At 37.8% G+C, this 27,351-nt stretch overlaps 1 protein-coding gene across 11 annotated transcripts in view; it reads left to right on the top strand.

Annotated features, from left to right (window-relative positions):
- The window catches only part of LOC126357309 (histone deacetylase 6), a 318,706-nt gene that overhangs the window by 246,323 nt on the left and 45,032 nt on the right, over positions 1-27,351 (top strand). For all 11 annotated transcript variants that reach the window (XM_050007447.1, XM_050007450.1, XM_050007449.1 and 8 more), the window contains 5 exons: positions 7,150-7,307; positions 10,694-10,889; positions 17,820-17,949; positions 19,775-20,781; positions 25,840-25,998. In XM_050007447.1, the coding sequence (XP_049863404.1) occupies positions 7,150-7,307; positions 10,694-10,889; positions 17,820-17,949; positions 19,775-20,781; positions 25,840-25,998 (1,650 nt within the window). The remainder of the gene's footprint in view (positions 1-7,149; positions 7,308-10,693; positions 10,890-17,819; positions 17,950-19,774; positions 20,782-25,839; positions 25,999-27,351) is intronic.

Genomic DNA, 27,351 nt, shown 5'->3' with positions numbered 1-27,351 from the left:
GAACCAGGAGCACATACAGTTGGTCTTAGTGATACATAATCTTTATGGAATTTTGGTAATCGATTCAGCTGAGGTGTTGAGCTTTGGTGTTGTACAGGAATGGCCACTGAGTGATAAGGTTTCTTGATTAACTAACCTGTATTCTGTGTGAACCGCTGCAACGGATCTTCTCTTAGCTTTCAGCGTGATGTTGGATCTAAAAGGTACTGAATCTTTTGCTCGTAATCTTCAGTCTTCATTACAGCACTTCACTTGTCGGCAAGCAGTACAATGTACTCTTGTCAGCGTAGAGACTCTCCATAGCTTGTAACTGTTCCTTTGTAATATTGCAAGTTGATGGTTTTGGTTGGCACGGTATCCTGCCAGTTTCAGTGCGTAATTCCTCAGGTTTTTCACAAAGAAGAATCCAGTACAAAGCATCTGTTAAAAACTTTTGCAAACTGTGAACTCACCATGCAAGTCAGAAAAAGGAATGATTAATATGTTTGTGAAGCCCTTGAGATAAATTTGTGTGTTGTGGCACATTAGACATGAAATGCTAGATCTGGAAAACATTCTGAGGAGCATTAATTACGCCAGCAGTTGCATAAGATGTATCATGAAATCTTACATTTGGCAGAGTGACATGTTGAAAATAATAGTTTAGGGTTTGGCCTTTCTGCCAGATATCCCAAGGCACAAATTTGGCTCCATGTTGTGTGAATGCGATGTAAAGACTATTTACAAATGGACCAAGAAGGTGAAAGAGTGTCTCGGATCAGCAAATGACAAAAGGAAACCACTTGCTATGTTCAGGAATATGCAGCATATTCAGTGCAAGTGGAAAAATCTATGTGGGAATGACTGCACAGTCCATCAACACCAGGAACACTGAAAATCAATGGTGTTGCATGTTGGGACAAGTGGGGAAATTTGCCTTGGCAGAGCACGTGCTGTATGGGACTGACCACACAGAAGCTCTTTCTGTGTAGAAGAGCTACCACAGTCACTTATTCAGGGAAGCCATAAAAATTCAAAAACATGACAATAACTTCAACAGAAAAGAGGAAAACCTCAAGCTAAATGGATCCTAGATTCCTGTGCTGCCATGAATGACTGTTGCAGGTAACAAGGGGAGAACTACAGCAGTAATAACCAGGAAAAAGTGCTCAGACACTGTTGCGACAGGCACTTTTAATCTGCAATTCCGAAGATTTGCTGCAGTTCATTACATGCTTTTGAGTGTGAGCCAAAGAACCCGAGGCAGAAGCCAAAGGGATTTATTTTTTATGTGCAAAGCAATTTAAGTTATCTCAAAATGGATGATTTCTTTTCAGAATAATGATTTCATAACTTTATATTATCCAATTTCTGAAGGGGAAGAAGAAAATACTTGAACAAGATAAGAATTCCAAAGGGTGTGCGCGCCATCCATTTGTTTAAAAATTTGCCAGCACTTACATACATACTGTGGTGTTCACAGCCAGTGATGTTAATATGTTCTCTACTTAACAGGCCCATAGGCTGTAGTCCAGTGGGTGTGCATCATCTCTTTGACATTTCAATTGCAGCTGCACGTGGCATTTTCAGAGGTGTGATTCTCCCATGATGGTCAATGGCTACATTTAGCGGAGCACCACACTTATGAAGATCCCCCCAGGCAAACTATCTGAGCCACTGACGTACATTTCAAAACCTCAGGTAACATTGTAGGTAATGAGGTTGTGCATAATCTTGTCACAGGTACAAAGTAGATGGGCACATTATATGTTATGGCTGGAATGTTTCAGGCAGTATCTCAGATTCATTCAAAATAAACTGGGCAAGCTACTGTAAGCATTGAGACTCTCACAAAATACATCACATTAGGTGACGGATACCATGCTGCCCTGCTTGCAGACATTAAAAATGTTGGCCCTCCATCTTTTGCTGTCAATAGATAAGTTCCTTTACCTACTATGCTGGCAAGTAGTATTATTCGATATTCCATTAAAAATTTCTGAAACTTGCAAACAAAACCATCTTCCATGAGTGCATTCAGCTTTTGTTTGTTAAAAAAAATAGTGACAGAAGTAAAATGAAGCCCTTATGGCCATGTTGTAATTCCTTCAGTTTCACATTGAGCTCTACATGTATATTGAAGAAGTCACTTATTAGTGCATGGTGCAAGATATTCCATACTATTATCAGTTATTAATTTCCTTTTGCATTCACAAGTGAAGTAAATGTGAATTAACTAAATGTTTCCATGGAAATCCAGTTATCCTGTATACTTTCTCATTGTCCTCACTTCAGATTTGTGAGGTGTGGTATAAAATATTATCATAGTTTGTCAATTAATAATTATATAATTACCCCAAAGCCTATTTCTGTAATTTAACTAATTTTCTTCCTTCCACTTTATATCTCTGTAAAATGATAGTTGTAGATTTTTAATTCATTGTACTGCTTGTAGGCTGTGCACAATGTTTTAGTGAACTACTGGCGATTCCTTCCTATTGTTTATGTGCATTAATTTATACTGATCCATATATGTCAATGATTCATTTATTACACAAAGTAGAAATTTTGTGTTGGTTGTGTTGAATTTCTTTGCAATAATTGAGGTGATATTTTTAGAGATGTCCTGTTTGAATTATTAGTTGTGATCTCTTTCTGGTAAATGTTTATATTTTTCTATGTCTATCATCTGTAATGGATGTTAAGAATTATGCAAGTGTGTTGGTCTGCTGAACACTGATAGCCAAATTGCCATTATGAATATTAACAATTTGGTCCAATATTGCTTGTGCACATTTGACTCTGTAGTTCTGTAATGTTAAGTATCTATAAAGTTTCAGATGTAGTGTGTTCCATTCACTTCTAACCCATTGTGTTTGTTATCGGAATGTGTCATCCCCACTGTCTTCTCCTGTTTAAATTAAGAAAGATCATGCCATCTTCGTATATGAACCCAAGATGTATCTCTTCTTCATGTAACAAACACCCGTTACAAGTACTTGCTTTTTAAACTGTAGATGTCACATTGTTTCTTGAAGGGTTTTTCTAAATATTTACGCAATATTATATCTTAAGTTTCAAAAATTTTGTAAAATGAAGTGGTTGATATTGTTCATTGTATTTTGCCAATAATGGGCTGGAAATTGATGTGCCTGTAGAAGTTATGTGATACTAATCCACTAAGGTTTGTGGCAAGACAGTTGGACAGTGTCTAATAAGGTCAGTGTCTCTATTCTATACTGCCACTGCCAGTGCAACGTGATAAATACCATAAAATGTAGAACATTCAGTGCTAGAGAAGTGCATAGTTGTTGTAGTCATACCTTACTGTTGCTTTCTTGTGCTTTTTATACAGTCAGTGTGCTTTGGGCATTGCCATATAATAACAGCACTGAGGCTAGAGATAATGGTCACCAACATTTAATACAGTTTCTTTTCTTATGAGTGTCATTATTTTACACACACACACACACACACATATTCTGATGAAGTAAAACAGAATGACCACTGTAAGATTGAATGCCTCCTAGTAGTGTTGTGGGCACATAGTGTGGCCAGGGAGGTATTTAAATTCGTGAAGATGAATGCAGTATCATTCTAGTGATGGTGCGAGCCACAAATGGTGGAGTACACTGACATAAGTGTCTTTAGTAAAGGGCATATTGTTCTAGGCAGGTGCCAGGGAAAGAGCATTTTGCATGCAGGTAGTTGGTGGTTCGCTTGCTGCTGTATTAAGCACATTTGGAAAGTGTTTGAAGGATGGGGAAACCATGAGTAGATGACAAGGTGTTAGATGCCCACGCCTCATCATAGAATGTGGAGGTTGGAATGTTGCACTCTATAGAAAGCAGGATAGGCGGCAATCTGCAGCAGATCTGACGATTGCAGTGGGCATGGGATCGTAGAGATCAGACTATTAATCAAATGAAAATGTCCACTTCATAAGATGAATCACATTTCTTGTTACACCAGATGGATGCTTCTGTCCAGACAAATGTCTGCTCAAAATGCAGCAAGTCACAGGCATAGGCCAGTAGATCATGGGACCTGTATTGATAATTGAAGGCAGTGTGACAACTATGGACTGTGTGAACACAACTGTGGACCACCTTCATCTCTTCACACTTAATGTCTTTCCCAACAAAGATGGGGTGTTCCAGCTTGATAACTGTGTACGTCACACAGCAAAACTTGTGTTACAGTGTTTTGAGGAGCATTAAAATGAACTCACATTGATGTTTTGCCTGCCAAAGTTGCCTGACCTGAACCATATGGAATGATATGTGGAGCCAGCTCCACATATACATTTTTGGGAATTGTGTGACATACACATAGACATCTGTGCCTCATCCCTGTAAAAGCTAGCAAAAGCTTGATGAAACTTGCCATGCAGAATCACTGCTGGATTGTGTTACCAAGGTGGACCAACACATTATGCAGTGGATGGTCACAATTTTTTGCCCCACCCCCCTCCTCTCTCTCTCTCTCTCTCTCTCTCTCTCTCTCTCTCTCTCTCTCTCTCTCTCTCTCTCTCTCTCTCGTGTGTGTGGTGTGTGTGTGTGTGTGTGTGTGTGTGTGTGTGTGACATTTTTAAGTTCCCGTTTTGTATTCTTAATTTTATTTTCTTCTTGTTTGCATTTGAATTGTTGCTTTCTCATACACAGAATTATTTGTTAGTTGTTGTTCTTGTAGTTCTTTTTGTTCTCCGTGCCTGTACTCTGGCGATTCCTGTAAATTCCATGACAAGTTGTATTTATTCAAGTAACTATTTTACAAACAGCTAAATTATGGGTAGAGTGAATAATTTCAACAGAGCTAATAATTTCAAGAGCCTGAGTGTCAGTATTAGTGGGAGGAGGGGGATAATATTTTGCATGAAAAACATTGTAGATACATAGCTATTATTTTGCCTGTTTTACAGAAATTGTTCAACTTATTTATTTTAAAATAAGTAACCTTTTCAAGTACAGTGTACAGCAGAGAAAGTTTGATGCAAATGTAATGAACAAACATACACCGACTGAAAAAGAGAGAGAGAGAGAGAGAGAGAGAGAGAGAGAGAGAGAGAGAGAGAGAGAGAGAGAGAGAGGTGTCCAGCAGGGGAGGACAATCGAAATGAAATTTCACAGGTTTAGGGGTTATGTGATGTTACAATATTGCCACCTAAAAAGCACACTTGAGCCCAAATCCAAAGGCAGGGTCATCAGTGAAGCACAGCACTTAAAACTGAAAGCACATTTATTACTGACACTAACATACAGCAAAACTGACCTCTTGGACAGTGTGTGTGCAACTACAAGGGTGATCTCAAAAGTTAGGTCTCCTATTTTTTATAAGTACATAGATCTGTTTATTTCTACAATGGTTTACATCAGTTTACAGCATGAACATTTAGCTATTTTTCGACATAATCACCATTTCTGTCGATACATTTTTATAGACGCTATGGCAGTTTTTGTATGACCATGCCATACCAGCTCGCCGCCACGCTGTTCAGAAAGTTATTAACCTCATCTTTCACCTCATCGTCAGATCTGAATCGTTTTCCGGCCAAACGTTCTTTTAACCTATGGAACAGGTGATAGTCACTGTGTGCATTTCAGGACTATAGGGTGGGTGGGTGATTATGCTCCACTGAAACGGTTGCAGGAGAGCAACGGTTTGCCGAGCGATGTGTGGGCGAGCGTTGTCATGGAGAATGTGTATGCCCTTTCTCAATTGCGGACCCAGTGTTTCAACTCTGATGATGAGTTGAAAGAAGAGGCTCATAACTTTCTGAACAGCATGGCAACGAGCTGGTATGAAATGGTCATACAAAAACTGCCACAGCATCTACAAAAATGCATCAACAGAAATGGTGATTATGCTGAAAAATAGCTAAATGTTCAAACCTGTAAACTGATGTAAACCATTGTAGAAATAAACAGGTCTATGTACTTATAAAAAAATAGGAGACCGTAGTTTTGGGATTACCCTCGTATTTATACAAACGCTGAACATTCCAGAATGCTGGTATTTATATAAACATACGGTATTCCAGAATATACAGACATTGCAAACATAAGATATTTCAAGAACCATCCAGAAATGATAAACACCAAATAACAAATAATTGCTGGTGGTTGGGTTTGAACTGGAAATCCACAGCACGCCAGCCAGTGATAAGAACTAGGCTGTATGAACTCACACATCGGCATGACATTGCACCCCTTTTGGCCTGAACACATGCACTGATTCAGTTGGGAAGGATGTTCTAAAGGTGTTGTATCTTTCGTAGACAAGCTGGCCCACAACTGTTCCAGTTGCTCTTGATGTCCTTGACTCTAGCATTGGGACAGTCGACTTCCAAGCTGGTCCCACATATTCTGTTGAGGACAGACCTGGGGATCTTGCTACCCTTGGGAGTATCACAACATCATGCGGACAGATCATAGAGACATGGGCCATATGGTAGTCAGAGGTGTTTGACTTGAACCTTGACATGTATGCGTGACCACACATCCATGCAGTCCAACATCAGGTCACTGTCATGTAATTCAACCAGCTGGCCAAATGGAGACCTGCAATGGGTCCTTTTCAAACACTGTCTCACATGATTACAGGGCACCTCGCATGTCCTTCACAGTGAACACTCGACATATGATGCTGTTCATACCCCTTATATGCTGTACCAGACATGGAAACAACATGAAATACAAATAATTTGAATGCTCTTTGGAGGTCATTCTACATATCGCAGAAAATTTCAACTCTAATCATTTACCCACCCAGTGATTTGTGTGCGTGCATGTGCACGTGCCTGCCCCCCCCCCCCCCCCCCCCCCCCGCCCCCTCCAATCTGTAAATGTGCGTGTGCACGCATTTGTAGTTAATATCTGACCATGCTTCCTTCACTTCTTTTGTTATCAGTTTGTAATATTTAAGCAGGATTGCTTGTACTCATAATTTGATTTTTCACATTGTTTCTTAACTTTCACTCTATGATGAAGTGTGTTGAGACTCACATGAGAATTTATGATGCTTTTGATGTGTTTTATACTGATGAGATTGACAATCTTCTTTTCTTTTCATTGTTCTTATTGTGAGAGCTGCTAGCTTATATACCCCCCTGACTGTATTGTTAGTAATTGTCTTTTAAAAGAATCTGTTTGCTTTTGATAAATGTTATAGGTGGTAGACTCTGTTCTAAATGGAGACAGCCGATCAGGAGTAGCAATTGTAAGACCTCCTGGACACCATGCAGAGGAAGGTGAAGCGTGTGGCTTTTGTGTTTTCAACAATGTTGCTTTAGCAGCAAAATATGCTGTGAAGATACATGGTCTGAAAAGGTATGATAGAACAGATTTTCTGTTTTGAAGGTAGTGAATTTATTTGTAAAGACATAACTGTTATTATGTATAACTCTTGTTTAAAATTTGTGGACATTTTGTAAATCATATGTATTGTATCATTTGGCCAGTTGCGTCATTCGAATGTTTTTGAAAAGTTACGTGCAAACACAACAGCTCTTACCAGGCGAGCTGTAGGAGAAATGGGATAAGATTGAAGGATTAGAGTGCAATAAGTGTGAGAGAAAGTAACAGTGGTGAGTGCTGACTGTGGTAGATTGGTACTAAGAGTATTTCACTACTATGCTGTGGATGGGGAGGAAATGGGAGAAAAGCATCCATGTAGTATAAAACAGATGGTCTAGATTTCACAACAGACCCTTCCATTCCCCTGTCCTCTCCTGGATTGGAACAGCTCGTGCTGCCTTCACTCTTGTCTGGAAGTTTCCTACGTATTGCTATGCACCTGCCCTGCTCTCCTTCCACTCACTTGTACATAAATGCCTTCCCACACTGTTCAGGCTGTGCCACAACTTGCCTGACACACTGTGGCATTTATAACGTGTGTGCAACTGTGTTTAAATTGACATGCAAAATAACAAGACTTAAGAAAGTTAAGCAAATATTTATCGCTCCCGTCTTTGTGGCACTCAACATTTTCAAAATGATCAGTAGTACGACTCACAGTAATTGCTAATCGTCCACCCGATGAAGTATTTCTCTTTTGCTGGTTGTGCTTTGTACTGTCATCATCCATATTGACTGTGGACTTTATTTAGACGTATTACCTGTGGGCTTAATTTAGACTTCTGTAAGTGTTTCCTTGTTGAAAGTATGGTGGGTATCTATTTTGGCTGCTCATTTTCTGAGGAAACCAGTGATCAGAAATAAAATGATATTAGAAGAGAATAAATATATGATCTTCTCTATAATAAGAGGTTTTTCACTGAAATATTTGCGTGTGCAAAAACTCCAGTTTTTCCCTGAAATGGACTTTCTTTGTTTTTCTTGTTTTGGCTGTGTGTAAGCTTTCATCAGATGATTATATCTGTTGACAAGCAGCAGTACTATCTTGCCAGTGAACAGAGTGCTTCTGTGACTTAAGACATTTCTCAACATTGTCTTTTTTCCCCACCCACTTCAAGAATGACAAAATATGCTGAAATGCAGTCAGCCATTAGTGTAAACAATTGAGAATGTTGGCTACCTGTCAGAAGAGGAATGGTTGGGAGAACAAGCCATGCCTCCCTCTCACAAAGCAGATAGCCTTCACCAGTTTTCTGTGCTGTAGCAGAAACAAAACTGATACTTTGTCACAATGATCACCAATTCCTTCTGCTGCTGAGAGAGTCACACTCAAACACTGTGATGCATGAGAGTTAGTCTTTACTCATTTCAAAATAAGAAAAGAAAGCAATGAATGAAGTGAAACACATATCAGAGCTATTTGCACAAGCATTTGGCAACAGCTACTGCACAGTTGCTTGTAGAGATTGGCAGTGTCATAAACCTTCCCACTTAAAATAAACTGTAACTTTAAAGTGTCTACATTTTACCAACGTTAGCTAGCAAAGAAGTACATGTTTCTGTGTTTTTTAAGTTTCTAGGTCCATGGCTGATAACTAAATAGTCATGCACAACTTGTTTCTTATAAATCATTATACTCCCCACAGCTGACATGGCATCAGAGAATAACTTATAAAGAGCACTGGTATATTGTTGCAATCATGCAAAATTACGATCATTGATTTGTAAACATGTTTGTATGCTCTCTTCTGAAATTGAGCTTCACCAAACCTTTTTAGCACCAGTAACCAAAAATAGGGTTCTTTTCGATATTTGCAGAAAATATAGCTATTTCATACTATGTTTGGTAAAATAATTCATCCAGATAAAATTCCCTGTTAAATAGCATTATTAGATAACTTCTCATTTTGAGGCAGAATCCATGTCTATATCTGCATTTCTAAATCTACATCTACATTTACATAGATACTCCGCAGGCCACCGTAGGATGTGTGACGGAGGGTAGCCTGTACCGCTACTTGTCAGTTCTCCTACTGTACCATTTGCAAAAATACAGAGTGAAAAACTACTGTCTGTATGCAACTGTATGAGCCCTAATTTCTCATATCTTATCTTTGTGATCCTTACACGCAATGTATGTTGGCGGCAGTAGAATCGTTTGGGAGTCAGCTTCAGATTCTGGTACACTAAATTTTCTCAATAGTGTTTCTCGAAAAGAATGTTGCCTTTCCTCCAGGAAGTCCCATTTGAGTTCCCGTAACATTGGTGTGTTGTTCAAACCTACCGGTAACAAATCTAGTAGCCTGCCTCTGAGTTGTTTTGATGTCTTCTTTCAGTTAGACCTGGTACGGATCCCAAGCACTTGAGCAGTACTCAGGAATAGGTTGCTCCAGTGTGCTGTATGCAGTCTCCGTTACAGGTGAACCCCTCTTTCCTTAAATTCTCCCAATTAACTGATGGCAACCACTTGCTTTCTTTCCCACAGTTCTCACGTGCTGGTTCCACCTCATATCGCTCTGCTATGTTATGCTGAGATATTTAAATGAATTGACTGTGTCAAGCGAGACTCTGATAATACTGTATCTGAACATTACTTGTTTGTTCTTCCTACTCATTTACATTAATTTACATGTTAGCACATTTAGGGCTTGCTGTCATTCATCACACCAACTGGAAATTTTATCTAAGTTGTCTTGTATCTTCGTGCACCAAGGCATCATTAGCAAACAACTGCTGACTGCTTTCCTCCCTGCCCGTCAAATCATTTATGTATATAGAGAACAATATCAGTCCTATCACACTTCCCTGGGGTATTCTTGATGATACCGATGTCTCTGATGAACACTTGCTTTCAAGGACAACATACTGGGTTCTATTATTTAAGAAGTATTTGAGCCACTCACATGCCTGTGAACTTATTCCATGTGCTCGTATTTCTGTTAACAATCTGCAATGGGGCACCATGTAAAATGCTTTCTGGAAATCCTGAAATATGGAATATTGCAAATGTGAATTTTTCAGCACCATACTTACCACTATCTTCCTAAATAGCACATGGCGTTCAACTTTCTCATTTTGAGTCAAGCAGTACAATGCAGTATAGTCAATGCCAATAACACCAAGTGATTCTTTATGGAATGATCATGTTGGGCAAGAGAGAGAACTAATAACCGTCCCCCCCCCCCCCCCCCTCTCTCTCTCTCTCTCTCTCTCTCTCTCTCTGTGTGTGTGTGTGTGTGTGTGTGTGTGTGTGTGTGTGTGTGTGTGTGTGTGCGTGCGCGTGTGCGCGTGTTGGTTCTATTAATGTAATTTGTGTGTGCATATTCTTATTTGTGGTTGTATTAATATAATTTTTACAGAGTTCTTATCCTTGACTGGGATGTTCATCATGGCAATGGCACTCAGCACATGTTTGAGGAAGACCCTAGTGTTGTATACATATCACTTCATCGGTATGACAATGGCAGTTTCTTTCCGGGGTCAACAGATGCAAACTACACAGAAGTTGGTGTAGGTCCAGGAAAAGGTTATAATATCAATATACCTTGGAACAAGGTTTGTATTAGTAATTTATAATACAGGATTATTCATAACATGAGAACTATAGGTGAATAACAAAAGCAAAATAAAAGATATTGTTCAAACTGTTCAACTTTTTGTAAAATTGTGAATTCCATTCTTCCAACATTCGTTGAATCTTCTTTGCCAAAATTTGCTAGCATGTATGAAAATACTGTATGTACCCAATTTTAACATCACTTGTATTTCATTAATAGAGCAACATAAAAACAGAATCCACAGACTTAGCTCCTAGCAGTTAACTGCTTGTCTTCCTGTTTACTATTGGTCTCCACCAGTAAAACTTGGTTTTGCTCCTGCTTAAATGCTACTGTGGTTTATTTCATGAATAATTCGAAAATCTGTATGGTTCCAGGCTTTAAGACATGCATTCATATTTAAATTCCTACATAGAAAAACTTCATAATCAATGGATTAAATTGCCCATGATCTTTTAGCTAGAGCAAAATTTATCTTAGGTGGATAAACGATATCTATTAGAGTTATACACATCAAAAGAAAATGAAACTGAACTAATATTCAAAATAGCAGAGCAGTAATGGCTAGAAGAGAAATGGAAAGCTGTAGAAGTATGCATGAATATGGGACAGATAGGTGCCAGCTACGGGAAAGTGAGAGACACCTATGTGAAAACGAAGAGTTCACTTGGAAAGCCAATGCAAAGAAGCGAAGGCTGAAATATGGGAGGAATATATACATAGGAAACAAACTAGAAGACTTGTGTTGTAGGAAGGAAATGGGAGTAGATTGGAGATGGGGTTCTGTGAGAAGAATTTGATGGAGATGGATCACTGAAAGATCTGGACTAGTCAACAGCCCCACAGAATTACTGTGATCCTTGCCAGTAGCCTGACATAACAATTCCACCTCATATGCAAGGATGTGAGGCAGGTGAGATACACACAGACTTTAAAAAAGAATGCATTAAGCCCAATTCCAAAGAGAGCAGGAGTTGACATAGGTGAAAATTACTTAACTATCAATTTAATAAGTCATGGCTTCAATCTGAAGATGAATTTAGATTCTAGAGAAATGTAGGAATATGAGAGGCAATACAACCATATGATTTACATGGTAGGTTGAAGAAAAGGCAGACCTACATTTACAGAATATATAGATTTAGACAAAGCTTTTGACAATGTTGACTGGATTACATGCTTCAAAATTTTGAAGGAAGCAGGCCCAAGATACAGGGAACAATTGGAACGATGGGTTATATGCGACTTGGATAGAACCCAGACTGCTGTCATAAGAGTTGAAGGACAAAAGAGCAGCAGCCATTGAGAGAGAAGTGAGACAGGAGAGCAGCCTATCCCCAGTGTTGTTTGATCTGTACATTGAACAGTCTATGAATGAAACCAAGGAAAAATTTTGAAATAGAATTAAAGTTGAGGGAGAAGATATAAAAATTGAGGTACGCTGATCTCGAGGGAGGAGATACAAAAACTAAGATGTGCTGATACCAGTGTAACTGTAGAGATGCAAGAGACTTGCTGAAATAGCAGGATGAGCTAGACTGGATAGTGTCTTGAAAAGAGGTTATAGGACAAACAGAGAGAAAGTGAAACAATGTAATTGAACATAGTTGATCTACTGTATTTACCCAAGTATAAGATGACCCTGAACATAAATTGATTAAAATTTATTTTTAACATATTCTTGCTAATCAAAATTCCAAACTTTTACTAACGTGAGGTATCTGCCTAACAAGTTAATGTTACAGTTACTCTCAACATATGCCATTTAATGGTTGTTTGCATTTTCTTAATACAAAGAGATATAAACAAAAAGAAATTGTTTTCCTTAATCTTCATCGTAACTGCCTTTTGTTTGGTTAGCTTGTCTGTGGTATCAGTGGTATCACTATTTTAAATCACCAAATGTGTAGAACCAGCAGCTGATGCCCTATCGTTCTTGTCATACCAGATGGCGAGAGTTGACAATATTGCTGTACGAAACACATAAGTACACTACTACCTTCAACCTAGACATTTACCATCTGCTGCAGAGGCGTGCACTGTTGTCGAGTATTTGTTCAATTTTAAAGTCAGTTTGATTCAGCGTACAAATGAATTCAGGAAAACTGCAGTTTATACATGGTAGATATCAATAAAAAGCCAAAGTATGCATTGTAGATTCCCATAGTTTGTAACACAGTGAAATTTGCTGCCTCCTCAACACTCCCCTCCTCGCATTCGTCATCATAGTTCTCAATTCTCAATGTTGCTGATGTCACTGTTCTCCCTCCAACCCTTCTGTAATGGTGTGCTTGAGCAAATGTGGAACACGGAAGTCCGTATCTTCTAGGGTGCAGGTCATATGTAAAAGCAGCAGCTAATATATAAATGAAAGAACACAATCACAATTCAGTCAAGTTCTCATACTTCGACTTGTCCCGCGATCTAGTCAAATGGTTCAAATGGCTCTGAGCACAATGGGACTTAACTTCTGATGTCATCAGTTCCCTAGAACTTAGAACTACCTAAACCTAATTAACCTAAGGACATCACACAAATCCCTGCCCGAGGCAGGATTCGAACCTGTTACCATAGCGGTCACGCGGTTCCAAACTGAAGCGCCTCGAACCGCATGGCCACACCGGCCGGTGATCTAGTCACATCTGTTGGTACTGTCTACATAATGGGTCTTTCTGCTGTAACTTACTTTTGCAATAATAATTGCAGTCAGTTTATATGATTAATTTCATATCTTAGACATTTAATTCTGAATTAATTTTCTTCCTCATTTAATCTGACTGTCACTTATCTTGTTCTAAAGCTGGAAACATTCTCTCATGGTATTCTAAGATGTGAACAGTGACCGAATTTCTCATTTTCAACCCACATGGTACATCATTAGAGTTTCTCATAAACAAATGAAGTATTAACTTGGATTCATAATCAAGTAATAGTTTTTGAATGACAAGATTTTAGCCTTTAGAAATTAGCTTTACTTAAAAAGCGGATAAATGTATGTATGCAATATCCATACATATACGAAAACTTTTATTGCAGACCTGTTTAAATGCAACAAAAGTTCGTAAGTTAATAGAATTTAATGCTATTTCCTCCTGTGTAGTTTTTAAGCAGATCATTAGAATATTGTTGTAGCTAGTTCATAGTTTTGTGAGTATCCTGTGCACTGGCACCACGAGTCGAATGTCACGTGATTGTTCGATTAAGGTTGATACTGTATCGATCACAGGAGTGCTTGTGCGTATCTGGAAATCTTGAGCCTATTTGAACTCTAGTATTGTTTTCTAAGCCCTACCCTGCGGGATCCTTGGAAATAAATTTGTGCCAAAACACAAAAGCCAAAGCTACATCTGTAAATGTAAGATAACCCCCCTATATTCATCCATTAAAGAATGTAAAAATGTTGGCCTTAGCAGCAATAGTTTAATTTGCGCATATAAGATGACCCCTATTTTTCGAATGACGAATTTGATAAGAAACTTAGTTTTATTAATGGGTAAATATGGTAAATCAGGTACAGGCACTGCTGAGAGAATTAGGTCAGAAAATTACACTAAAGGTGGTAAATGAATCTTATTATTTCGACAGCAGAATATGTGACAATGGCTGAAGTAATAAGGATATAAAATTTACAAATAAAAGTGTATAAATAATCTGATGCTACAGGTGTTTCAGAATTTAAAAAAGCTTCACTTTTTACATTAAGAATTAATTATAACGAGTTTTATGTAAGATTGGTGCCAATTTTTTGAATACTGACCAAAAGCAAAATGTTTGATATTGTCAATTTGTAATTGTGGATGAGAATAAAAAATTGTGGGTAGTGTTTTCTGGAAGGCCAGGTATTATTCTTATTTTTTACCTCTTCATAACATAACAACTAAGAGGCAAATACTATGGAAATCTATTGGGCCAATTGGATTAAAAAATTGTGAGAAGAGGTGTGATGCGCCCACAGAACGGATTTGGTGTCGAAAAACCTGAGAGATTTGAAATATGGATTCTTAGAACATTCGCCTTATTTACTACAGTTGTCATTACCTTGAATTTTTTATGTATTGACACATTGAAAGAAAGTTATGATGTTAAAATGTTTTTAAGTACAATGAAACAATTAACAATAGCCACAGATGGATATTTTGTTGACACCGTGGTAATATAGTTCAGGCATGGGATAGAGCCACAAGTTTCTGTGGCCGGTATCAGTAAAATCCTGCTGGGTGTACTACTGCATCATCTTATAAAATATTAACATTCAACTAACTGACGAATTAAGTATTTTATAAGACAATAGTACACCCAAAAGGATTTTGAAGAGACCGGACAGAGTACATGAACAATGTCATATAATGAGTTCCATTTTGACTATGTGAAACATCCTTTACACAAAATCAAGAATCTTTGAACTTGACCTAATTTATATTAGTTTATTGTGGCTTTCTCACTGGTATTTCAGTTTCAAAATTTTCTCCATTGAGACTAGAAGTGTACCGTCAAACGGGGTGATTTCCGACTCCAGGGCGAATTCAGACAGTACGGCTTATTTGCTCTTTGCCACTGCGTAGAAACAAAGAGTTACTTATTTTAACCACAAGATTGCATTTATCGCTTTCCACAACTTTTATTTTGCGTCAATTGTTTCCCTAGGTGAATAACTGACAAGCAGTTTGAGTGTTAAAAATCCATTTGGGAAGTTATTGTAACCGTAATTGTCGATGTGCTACGTAGCTAACAGCATTGAGACAATTTCTGTACAAGTTTGTCGATTTTCTTGTGCAAGGTTATAAAATAATGACGGTTTTTGTAAAACTGTGTACTGTATGGGGTGATTTCGGACAGTGCCGAGAACATATCAGAGCAGGAGAGGTGCTACAGTACGGTGTAATTATGACCCAGAACTTTTAGATAAAACTTCTCGTGATATTCAGAGTGGTAAATTATCGTAAAAATCAACCGTAAAAAAAAAAAAAAAAAAGTGGCGGAACCACATCCGAAAAAAATGTGAGAACAGCCAGTGCTAAATATAGAAGTAGAAGAAGAAGAAGAAGAAGAAGAAGAAGAAGAAATGTTGAAGCAAGGTATCTTGAGGGCTGCACATTGGGGATTTCCCTTCACTAAATTCAGTATTAGATATTTAGTTAAAGGCTACCTTGATAAATCTGGCCAAAAAGAGAAGAAATTTTGTAATAATTTGCCAGGAGAAGAATTGGTGCATTTATTCCTCAAACGACAGTCAGAAGATATTTCTGTTTGCTTAAGTGAAAATATTAAACAAGCTCGTGCAGAAGTGAAAAAAGAGACTGTTAAGATGTTTTTCTCCAAGATCAAGGCAAAGCTGGAAAACCTCCCACCTAGCAACATGATCAACCATGATGAAACAATCATTCCATATCACTTATTCATAACACAGGACTACCTTAAAATGTGTAAAAATAATAAGCATATGTAGATGATGTAAATAAAGTAGAAAGAAACTTCCACATGGGAAAAATATATTAAAAACAAAGATTCCAAGACTTACCAAGCGGGAAAGCGCCGATAGATAGGCATAATGAATAAAACACACACACAGAATTTCGAGCTTTTGCAACCGGCGGCTGCTTTGTCAGGAGAGAGGGAAGGAAAAGGAAAGATGAAAGGATGTGGGTTTTAAGGGAGAGGGTAAGGAGTCATTCCAATCCCGGGAGCGGAAAGACTTCCCTTAGGGGAAAAAAAGGACAGGTGTACACTCGCGCGCGCACACACACACACACACACACACACACACACACACACACACACACACACACGTGTGTGCGAGTGTACACCTGTCCTTTTTTTCCCCTAAGGGAAGTCTTTCCGCTCCCGGGATTGGAATGACTCCTTACCCTCTCCCTTAAAACCCACATCCTTTCGTCTTTCCCTCTCTTTCCTGAAGAAGCAACCATCGGTTGCGAAAGCTAGTAATTCTGTGTGTATGTTTGTGTGTTTTGTTCATGTGCCTGTCTGCCAGCGCTTTCCCGCTTGGTAAGTCTTGGAATCTTTGTTTTTGATATATTTTTCCCATGTGGAAAAAAATATATTAAAAACAAAGATTCCAAGACTTACCAAGCGGGAAAGCGCCGGCAGACAGGCACATGAACAAAACACACACACAGAATTATGAGCTTTCGCAACTGGCAGTTGCTTCGTCAGGAAAGAGGGAGGGAGAGGGAAAAATGAAAGGATGTGGGTTTTAAGGGAGAGGGTAAGGAGTCATTCCAATCCCGGGAGCGGAAAGACTTCCCTTAGGGGAAAAAAAGGACAGGTGTACACTCGCGCACACACACACACACACACACACACACACACACACACACACACACACACACACATATCCATCCGCACATATGTGTGGATGGATATGTGTGTGTGTGTGTGTGTGCGAGTGTACACCTGTACTTTTTTTCCCCTAAGGGAAGTCTTTCCGCTCCCGGGATTGGAATGACTCCTTACCCTCTCCCTTAAAACCCACATCCTTTCATTTTTCCCTCTCCCTCCCTCTTTCCTGACGAAGCAACTGCCAGTTGCGAAAGCTCATAATTCTGTGTGTGTGTTTTGTTCATGTGCCTGTCTGCCGGCGCTTTCCCGCTTGGTAAGTCTTGGAATATATATATATGAAGAGGGGGGGGGGGGGGGGCAGTAACTGTCCGACACCCCCTATATAATTTAATCTAACAATATATACAAAAGTTACAATCAAAATAACGACAAAACCGTCTGAAATCGCCCCGTTTGACAGTACTCCCATTTCATCGTGATGCTGACATTTTACCATTTAAATCGTGCAACAGATAAATGTATGCAACTGAATTTATACATGTAATACAATTAGGCAACTGAATCAGTAGTACTATCATCATATTTTTATAGCTAAATGTTTCATTTGATTCTTACTGATTTGTTTTAAAAGCGTGGAATGGGTGATGGAGATTACGTCACGGCGTTTCACCAGGTAGTGCTTCCTGTGTGTTACCAGTTCAACCCAGAACTGGTACTTGTCTCTGCTGGCTTTGATGCTGCTATTGGTGATCCATTAGGAGGTATATAGATACACTTTAATAATTTTCACTTTAGTGTTTTTTGAATTGCTTTGTCGCAGCTACCTAGTTCTTTAGGCAGCCATGACGGTATTAATCATGTTAGGGTATTATTGCCTTACATGTGTAAATTTATTGAACACAAAAAACCAAGAGTCCATGCCTTTTATAACAATTTTACCTCCAAGTCACGATTTTAATTTCTTTAATAGTTAGTTTCATCTGTTGCCATCATCAGATTCTTTACATGTGTTTATTCTGATATGTTGTGGCCAGTGATATATACATACACAAGTAATTAAATAAAATAAAATTGAGATCTTTATGGGATAAAAAGTTATGTTTTTAAGTCACAAAATACAGTATACACAGTTATGTTGCCTCTTTTAGTTATATTTCAACTTACATACCAATCTTATCAGTACTTCCACATATTTAAGTGAGGAGTGGCACAGTGTGCAGTCAGATTAAGTCTGGGGAGAGTTTATTTTTTACTACATACGTAAACAATGTACAAGATTTATTTATTCCATTCTTTTTAAATCGTATCATTTTGGATTAAATATCAATAAGTTAAGACTGAAAATCATAAGACCTGCAGAATTTAAAGCAAGATTTTTCACCACAAATATAGAATACAGTGCACATATTTCAGAAAGCATATCTTTACACAGTGTCCACTTAAATGAATGGATAGATGTCACTAGGGTGTACTGCACTTGAGCATTTTATAGTGTAGCACAGATATTGAGCAGGAGTTTTTAGCCATGTTTCTTTGAGCTGGGTGACCAGCTTCAGTGACAACATGCATTCAGAGGTCTAAAGTTCTAGTGATTTAATACAAGTAACATTAATTCTGCTTTAAGAATGCATTTCACACTTATTTTGGAAACTACTGGTTAAACTTTAATCAGACTTGCACTTTTATTTAGCACATTCCATCCAAAAGAACTGCATAAATATGAGAAATGGTTAGCTTAGATGGCAAGCAAATGCTAACAAAAGAAACAAGATCTGAAAGGCGAAAGGAATGTGTAGGGGTGCTGTATAAAGGAAACGAACTTGAAGACAGTATAACAGAAAGAGAAAAGGAGTTAGGAAAAGGTGAGATGTGAGACATGATACTGCGAGAAGAATTGGATGAAGTACTGAAAGGTCTAAGCTGAACAAAGAAACCGCACTCTAAATTATTGATAAGCTACGCAAGTGAGAACCGTTTATGGCAAAACACCCTCAGACTGCAAGGAGAATATAACAACTCCAGTTCCAACCAAGGCAGTTGTTGACAGGTGTGAATAGTATTGAACAGTCATTTTCATAAGTCATGTTTGCTAAATACCAACATGAATAATTTACAAAAAAAATGAGAAGATGTGTAGAAACCAACTTTGGGGTAGATCATGTTGGGTTTTGGGGAAATGTAGGAAAATGCGAGACAAGGCAAACCTACCATTGTAGCTGCCCCAGATTTTGCGCAAAAGTACTTATGATCAGGTGTTCTAGAGTGTTTATTGTATAGACGCTATTGTCCATTCCAAATTCTCACAACTACTATAATCGTATGTCTGGCTATGGAGTCAAATGCCCTCTTAAAATAATAAAAGTATGTCATCAGCATTTACTTATCTCCAATTAGCATGTTGGATTTTGATTAGAGCCTTAAGAATAAAGATCTGTCTGTTACTGAATTTAGCATTTTAGCATATAGCCCCCTCCTCTGTACACACACACACACACACACACACACACACACCATTTTAAAGTTTGAAATCTGTTATTTATATCTCACTAATAATTCATATGTAATTTTTTGTTTTTCTAATTACAGGTTGTAAAGTAACACCTGAAGCATATGGTCACATGGCACATTGGCTGTCTTCATTAGCAAATGGCAAAATAATTTTATGTTTAGAAGGCGGATACAATATTACATCAATCTCCTATGCTATGACACTTTGCTCAAAAGCTCTTCTTGGTGATCCTTTACCACCATTACAAGCAAAGTTAGCTCCCAGCCAAAGTGCTATAAATACAATTCGCAATGTTGTAAAAGTTCAGAGTAATTATTGGTCTTGTCTTAGATTTGGAGTTTCTTTCCTTGATCAGCAATACTTGACTGACCATATGAAAGCAGTGGGAGATACTGATGTGATAAGCAGTTGTTCACAATGCAAAGAAGAAATGTCAGCACAGATTCCCAATGCCAGTTCGATTTCATTGGAAGATACATTTGATAGAATAAATTTAAGAGAGGAAGTGGCACTACACTATTCAAAATCTGCATCTAGTCACATAACAACCAAAGATAACTACTTAAATGATAGCAATTATTTCTCAAGTTCTGGTGAAGACAAGTCTCCAGACAGTCCTATGGACTTTTCAGGAACAAGTTCACTTATAAGCCCAATTTCTTCTCCAGGGGACTGTAACCCATCTTGGTCTCTTAGCCCACCAGTCAGTGTCACAATACCAGAGAATGTTTGTAATGAAACAGTTGTAAATACACAGTTTTCTGACAAAATTGAAGCTGAACTTGAACTAGATGAGAAAAACAGAAATGTAGCAAGAAAAAATTCTGAACTTTCACTTTTGTCAGATTTAGGACACGATAGCAATGAGAATCCAATCACAGAAAAACATCCAAAAGGTATAGGAGATACTGAAGTATCACTTCGCAGAATGGCAGATAATAATACAAGCAGCAGTGGAAGCAACTCCCAACAAGCTGGAGCAAGTAATTCTGCAGATGGTGGGGATGCTGCTGATTCTTCTGCTGCGTCTGGGTCAAGCAGCAGACCACGTCGTCTTGTGGACTACTTAGCTGAAAATATGCAGGTGAGAACACTACATTTTTGGTTTTACAACATTATCATAATTTGTAAATTTATAATGTCAAAGGTAATTGGGAATAGTCATACATTTGAAATTACTTTTGGGATGTTAGTCACATGTTCTGTAGGTCTTTTGTATGAAATTATGGAAACTATGTAGAATGAGTTAATTGTTAATGAATGTGAAAGGCATTTTTGACAAAGAAATGTTGTGTGAGACCTTGTTTCCTTATTTTACATGTTGCACATCCTGTAATTTACATTCTGTAACACAAGAAACATAAGGCTTTATGTACCTGTAACCATGACAGTGCTCAAACAGACAGAGCTTATCCCTTTTTTATATTTTAAGAAGAGAACTATATTTTTAAAAAGAATATTCAAATTGAAGTTGTACATTGTTTTCTGTAGTTGTCATTATAATTTGTGACTGATTCTGTTTTGGACTAAGAATGAAGTAATGTAAAACTGTGTTTCCTTTTAATCATCAGTCATGAATGGAAACAATGCAGTGCTTGGAGATAAATTTCATAAATTTTCCATCTACAGGTTTCTGACATTTGTCAATCATTTTGTTTACATGTTTTGAAACATTACAATCTACATTTCTTACTTGCTGGTTTGTCTTCATTATTTGACCCAATGCTCACTTATTATAGGAAATACTTTTTGGCACCTATTTTTCATGTTTTCGTATCATAGTTCTCATCTAAGACAATGGGGAAACTGTTCACAGCTGTTAACTTCCTCTTTAAATGATTGTCTGAATTATTCCAGTGTAGTTCAATGTATTGTAAAAATAATTGCCTTGGTCATTTCCATGAGGCCACTTCCAGTTAATATTTTCTAGTCAACTGGTCAGTATTTTCACTCCATATTTAGTTTTATTATATAATTACAGAGTTTCTGAAAGACATTTTCAATCATTCCTAAGAGCTACACTAGAATGAAGTGTATTAAGAATGAGAATTTTTATTTTTAGTGTGTTGTTGAAGGAACAAGGTTGTCTCATTGTGTTTCATCACAGTAGTCTCACACAGTTGTGTTTTTCATATTGTTACTGAAGTTGGTGTCTTTTTCTCAGATGCTTCACTGTATCAATAAAGCTAATACCCTTACTCGTTGTGATGTGTCACAAGCTTCTTAGGAACATATTGGAAAGGGTTTAAATCTGTGGTTGATGTTCATCCTTTCCCAGATATGGAAACCTGTTGAACAGATATTTGGCTTCACAACTGCTAATCAAAATTTGATGCTGAATTTATCCAGATTATTAGCCAAATAGCATGTAAATGTGTGTGTGTGTGTGTGTGTGTGTGTGTGTGTGTGTGTGTGTGTGTGTGTGTGTGTGTTTAGTAGTAATGAACTGTTCGCCATTTGTAATGTTTTGTCCTCGACTATAAACAAGAGAACAGTTTTCATTACAATGGTTCCAGACTTGTGGCACTAAATAGAACTTCTCTATTATGAATCTTATTGATCTTCTTATAACAACTTGTAAAAATTTCATAACACACCTAAATCAATCCCCTATTGCAACTTTGCTGACGTGTTCTGATTCACCACAAGTTTCGTATATCCCACTAATAATCTCCTGATTGTTGTATGGTGTTTAAACACTTATTAAGTAATTCAACACAGCACTGCCAAGTTCATTCCCATGTATTGCAGCTAAATTCGATCATGATCACCACTTTGCTTGTAATGAATTGCATAAATTTAACAACACAGATCAATAAGCTCCATAGCTTAAGAATGGCCTAATAAAAATTCATAAATGGTTCATAAAACAAACATAGTAACTTCCCTCTTTGAATGCTAGCTGCCAACTGACTGACACACAACTGTGCATCCTGAATGATGGAAAATGACTGGATCTACTAACTTCATGCATGATGCCCATTTAAAAAGACGTGTAGGAGAGATATTACAAAGTGTTCAAATAGAAAGCTCATATATTTTAATTATTAATGTAAAAGAAAAATAGAAAATACATCAACATATTAGAAAGTGAAGTAAATCTGTTTAACTATGAACTCTATTTTCTTAAACTGGTATAAATAATTAGTCAGTAGTATGAGGCAGAAGTTTTGGTGCACACTTAGATCTACCAAAGCCCATCAACAATTTTCTGGAAACTGAAATTCTCTAATTGAACTATTTCATAAATTGACATATTATTCAAGGAAAATTTACATTTCTGATATCACAAAATTTAAGGCTGGCATACAATAACATTGGATTTTTTAAAGTATTACATTTTAAGATTTGAGCTTTCTAAAATGTAATTTTGATGAGAAATAAAATTTGAAGTACTAAGTTTAAGGAAAAGATAATACATTGTTTAGCAAGAAGAGAATGGTGGCTGTTAATTTTTTTAAGGAGGCATTCATGAGTTTAGTCGCAAATTGGCTATTGTTATGGGTGGCCTGAAATCAATACATTGAGTAATCAAGTTTAGCAAATTTTATTGTGATTAAGAATGTATGAATTATATGTAATCATGGTGTATGCATTATGTGTAGAAAAGATAAAAGAAAATGGAAAAAAAATATAATATATATTAAAGGAGTGGGATTACAGCAAGTAGACACACTCCACTTAACTAGAATTCATTATTTCTATTGTTCTTATTGTGAAAGAACTATGCCCACGTAAATTCTTCACGTAAATTTGCAGTAATTTTCTTTTGATATTTTTATGGTGTCAACTTTTTCTGACACGTCTTACAGTCAACCACTCCTTATCATATTGTACACTTGTTTGATAATTTCTTCAGTGATTACTGTTTTGAGACTTTCTTCATGAGGATAATCACAAGAAAACACCTCACCATTTCAATGTACTGATCAATTTCATAACGAAGACATAATGCATTTATGTTAAAGCTGCAGTTTATTGTCTTCCAGCTGACTAGTTGAGAGCATTTGTTGTGGCTGTATTTAATTGAACAGGTTTCAACTTAATGAAAAAAATCATAGCTTTGGTGTAGATGTGTAAAGTTCTTCACATAATGTACATTGGGTCATTCAAATTTAATAACTGTTGAAAGTGAAGAAACAGACTCCATATAAATTTTCATCAATGTGGAAAGGATAGATTGCTGTTCACCACAAAGGGGAAGTATTGAGCTGCAGACAGGCACAGTGAGAGAGAGTGCTAGAAATTTTCAGCTTTAAGGCTAAGAACTGTATCAGAAGTGGAAGACACATGTACGCACGCGCACACGCGTGTCATTGTCGAGGGATGATCTCTATTCATGGGTTGACTTGAGAAAGTCATATCCCTGGCGGAGTAATTTATTGATGTATTCGAGACCAGGATAATATTGGGTGACAAGGGGGATGCTTCTGTGTGGTCTGGGGGTAGGAACATTGTTGTTGGACGAGGAGGAATGTATTGCTCCCCACACCACCCAGAGTTGCCTTTCGTCGCCCCCCTAACCTCAGCAACATCCTTGTTAAACCCTACAATATTCCCAGACTACTTTCTCTACCCAGTGGTTCCTACCCCTGTAACCGACCCTGCTGCAAAACCTGCCCCATGCATCCCACCACAACCACTTACTCCTGCCCCGCTACTGGTAAAATGTACACAATTCAAGGCAGGGCCACGTGTGAAACTGCACACGTCATTTATCAGCTGACATGCCTGCATTGCACAGCCTTTTGCATCGGTATGACAACGACTAAACTGGCTGAGCGCATGAACGGACACAGACGAACTGTCTGCCTAGGAGATGTCCAATACCCAGTAGTGGAGCATGTCCTCCAGCATAATTCTAGGGACCTAGGAACTTGCTACACAGTATGTGCCATTTGGCTTCTCCCACCCAACACCAGTCCCTCTGAACTGCGGAGATGGGAACTTGCACCCCAACACATCCTTCCATCCCGCCATCGCCCTGGACTGAACCTATGTTAAACAACCTCACTCCCATTTACTCTTCAGTCTTCTCCTCTTTCCCTTTCCTCTTTAGCCATTCACACATCTTTTCATCCTACATAGTTGTGTTTATCTTTATACTATATACCTCTTTACTTCTGTATGCATCCTCTTTGGTGTGAAGCTGGCACAGTACTTTTACAGTAGAATATCTTTGGCTTTCCTCTGACAACCATGCCTCCATCCTTGTTACCCTCCCTGTTTTCCTTTCCCTGTTGCTTCATAACCTGGGTTGTGAGTAACTAAATCCACTTTCCCTTCTTCCCTTTCTTTCCCTTCTCTCCTCCCTGATGAAGGAACATTTATTCCGAAAGCTAGGAATGTAAATTTTCGGTTGTTTTTTGTGTATCTATCGGCTGTACTGAGCTGAGGTAAGTACTGACCAGCCCCTCTATCTCTTTGTTAGTATTTGTTTCACATCTTTATATGAGATTTTCCATTAATCATTTAGATTATCTATATTGTTATTCCATCTTGGACTTTCAGTTGTTAGGATGAGTTTCTGTTGATGAATGCATGGTATTCTGTTTTGTCTGTTTGAATAAACAGACAGACAACACAACTGCTTCAATGATCCATATGCTGAAAACTATTCCACAACTCATTTTGCTGCTTGACTTTGATCATTTCAAAGCATGTATCAATAACAAAAACAAAATTTCTTTGATATCAGTATTGTATGTGAGGCACACCAAGTGTTTTTCTCCTTGCCTTAAGCAAGTAACTTAAAAAAAATAAAGTGCTAATCTGAAAGTCTTGGTCGAAGAATGGAAAACTCTTGTCAGCAGAGGTAGTTCGTGTCATTCTTTGGTGGTAATCAGTGTAGTCATGTTAGTAGAATAGGCTACTTTGTATCACTGGAAAATGCAACTACTTTTTTTTAAAGTAGGAGCAGTATTTGCTAGTTTCAGCTGTTTGATTTATAGTCTTTTGAAGACAAATTTATGTGTAATTGTTAGTACAGCATACAGCTGCTTCTGTTTATTAGCATATGCTTTGACTCTTTCCGCATCTATCAATGTTCTTCATGACAGGTTCTGAGGAACACATTGCCTAAAGGAATGAACTAAACAAGCTGTATACGGAAGTATTGCCTTCATGATAATGTTTTTTGCAGATGTTGGTGGCTGGAGAAATGTTTGCTGTTGTACCATTGCCTGGTTGTCCTCACTTGGATCGTGTAAGAGAAGTGCCTCCATGTGGTATAAACTGCACTCTACCTTGTCTTGAGTGTGGCTCAACAAGAGAGAATTGGATCTGTCTTGAATGTTATACTGTAAGTTTATAACACTGCACTTGTATATGTGTGTATTTAAAATATTATCATCTTGTGTACAGTGAGCTGTGTCGATGTGTTTATTTTGATCACTACAAAAGTGTGGTATTCAGAACTTCGTACCACATGGGTCACATAAATAGAGGGTTATTTGTAATGTAAGAGGGTAATTTGAAATGTAGTGTCTTTATTTTCCACAAGATTTGCATCCATTTCTGGCAAAATTCGCATCTAAATTATTAAACAGTGGAAACTCCAGGTCAGAACATCAAAAATGTAAGACAAAATGTATTGCTACTTACCATAAAGATGACGCATTAAGTTGCAATTAGGCACAGTTGAAAAGACACTTGCACATAAGCTTTTGGCCACAGCCTTCATCTGAAAAAGAAACACACGCCATCCAATATCCTCCCCTCATGCACACATGACTGCCAACTCTGGATCTGGCAGCTTAGGCTAAATAATTTTGCATTCTGGCCAAAGTTGGGGGTCATGTGTGTGTGAAGTGCACTTGACTGTGTGAATGATTGATGTGTATTTCCCTTTCTTTTTCTGATGAAGGCTGTGGCCGAAAGCTTGTGTCTAAGTGTCTTTTAATGGTGCATCTAAATTATTTTTCTTTGTAAAAGATTAGACATACAAATTTAGAAGTTTGTCACGATACATGCCTGAAATTGCCACACTACTTTGAAATTGACTGTTTAAAATAATAGTGATGTGGAGCTTTCGTATTGGAATGTTTGCTTTTATTAGTGAAATGGCTTTTGCTTGTTTTCTTCTTTTTGCTCTGTGTAAGCTTTTTCTGTTGAGGAGCAGCAAAATTTTCCTGCCAGTGAACAGATTATGTCACTGATTTAAGTTGTTTCTGGGCATGATTTCTCTATTCTCACTCAGTTTGATAAAGGCAGAATATTGATTTTGACCTCTCATGACTGACAAGGTATTTAGCATAGAAGTAGAACTGAAAGTATGACTCAGCCTCATCAGAGTAAATATTCACAGATTTTGTTTTCTGGTTGCTGTGGTGCAGAGTATGGATACTGTAAATTGGCAGTCTGCCGCGAGTGTGAAGAAAGTAGAATTATGGCTACCGGATGAATTGTGTGGAGGGAAAAGCCCCGCCTGTCTTTTGTAGGTCTCTTCAATCATTTCAAAATATGAAAAGAATGTACAGTGCAAAGCTTTCAGGAATGGATGCTGTGCAGTTGCATACCTTGGTTCACGATGTCATAAATGAGGTGGTTCAGACCCGACCTCTACTAGTATTTGACACAACCCTAGTTCAAAATAACCACCACCTAAAACTGCCATTTTACACTAACTTGTGCGTTTCAGCTGGTGGACAAATGT

Source organism: Schistocerca gregaria, chromosome 1 (assembly GCF_023897955.1).
Source record: "Schistocerca gregaria isolate iqSchGreg1 chromosome 1, iqSchGreg1.2, whole genome shotgun sequence".
Lineage (NCBI taxonomy): Eukaryota > Metazoa > Arthropoda > Insecta > Orthoptera > Acrididae > Schistocerca > Schistocerca gregaria.
Note: the sequence above shows the minus strand (reverse complement) of the source record. Positions and strands in the feature narration are given on the sequence as shown.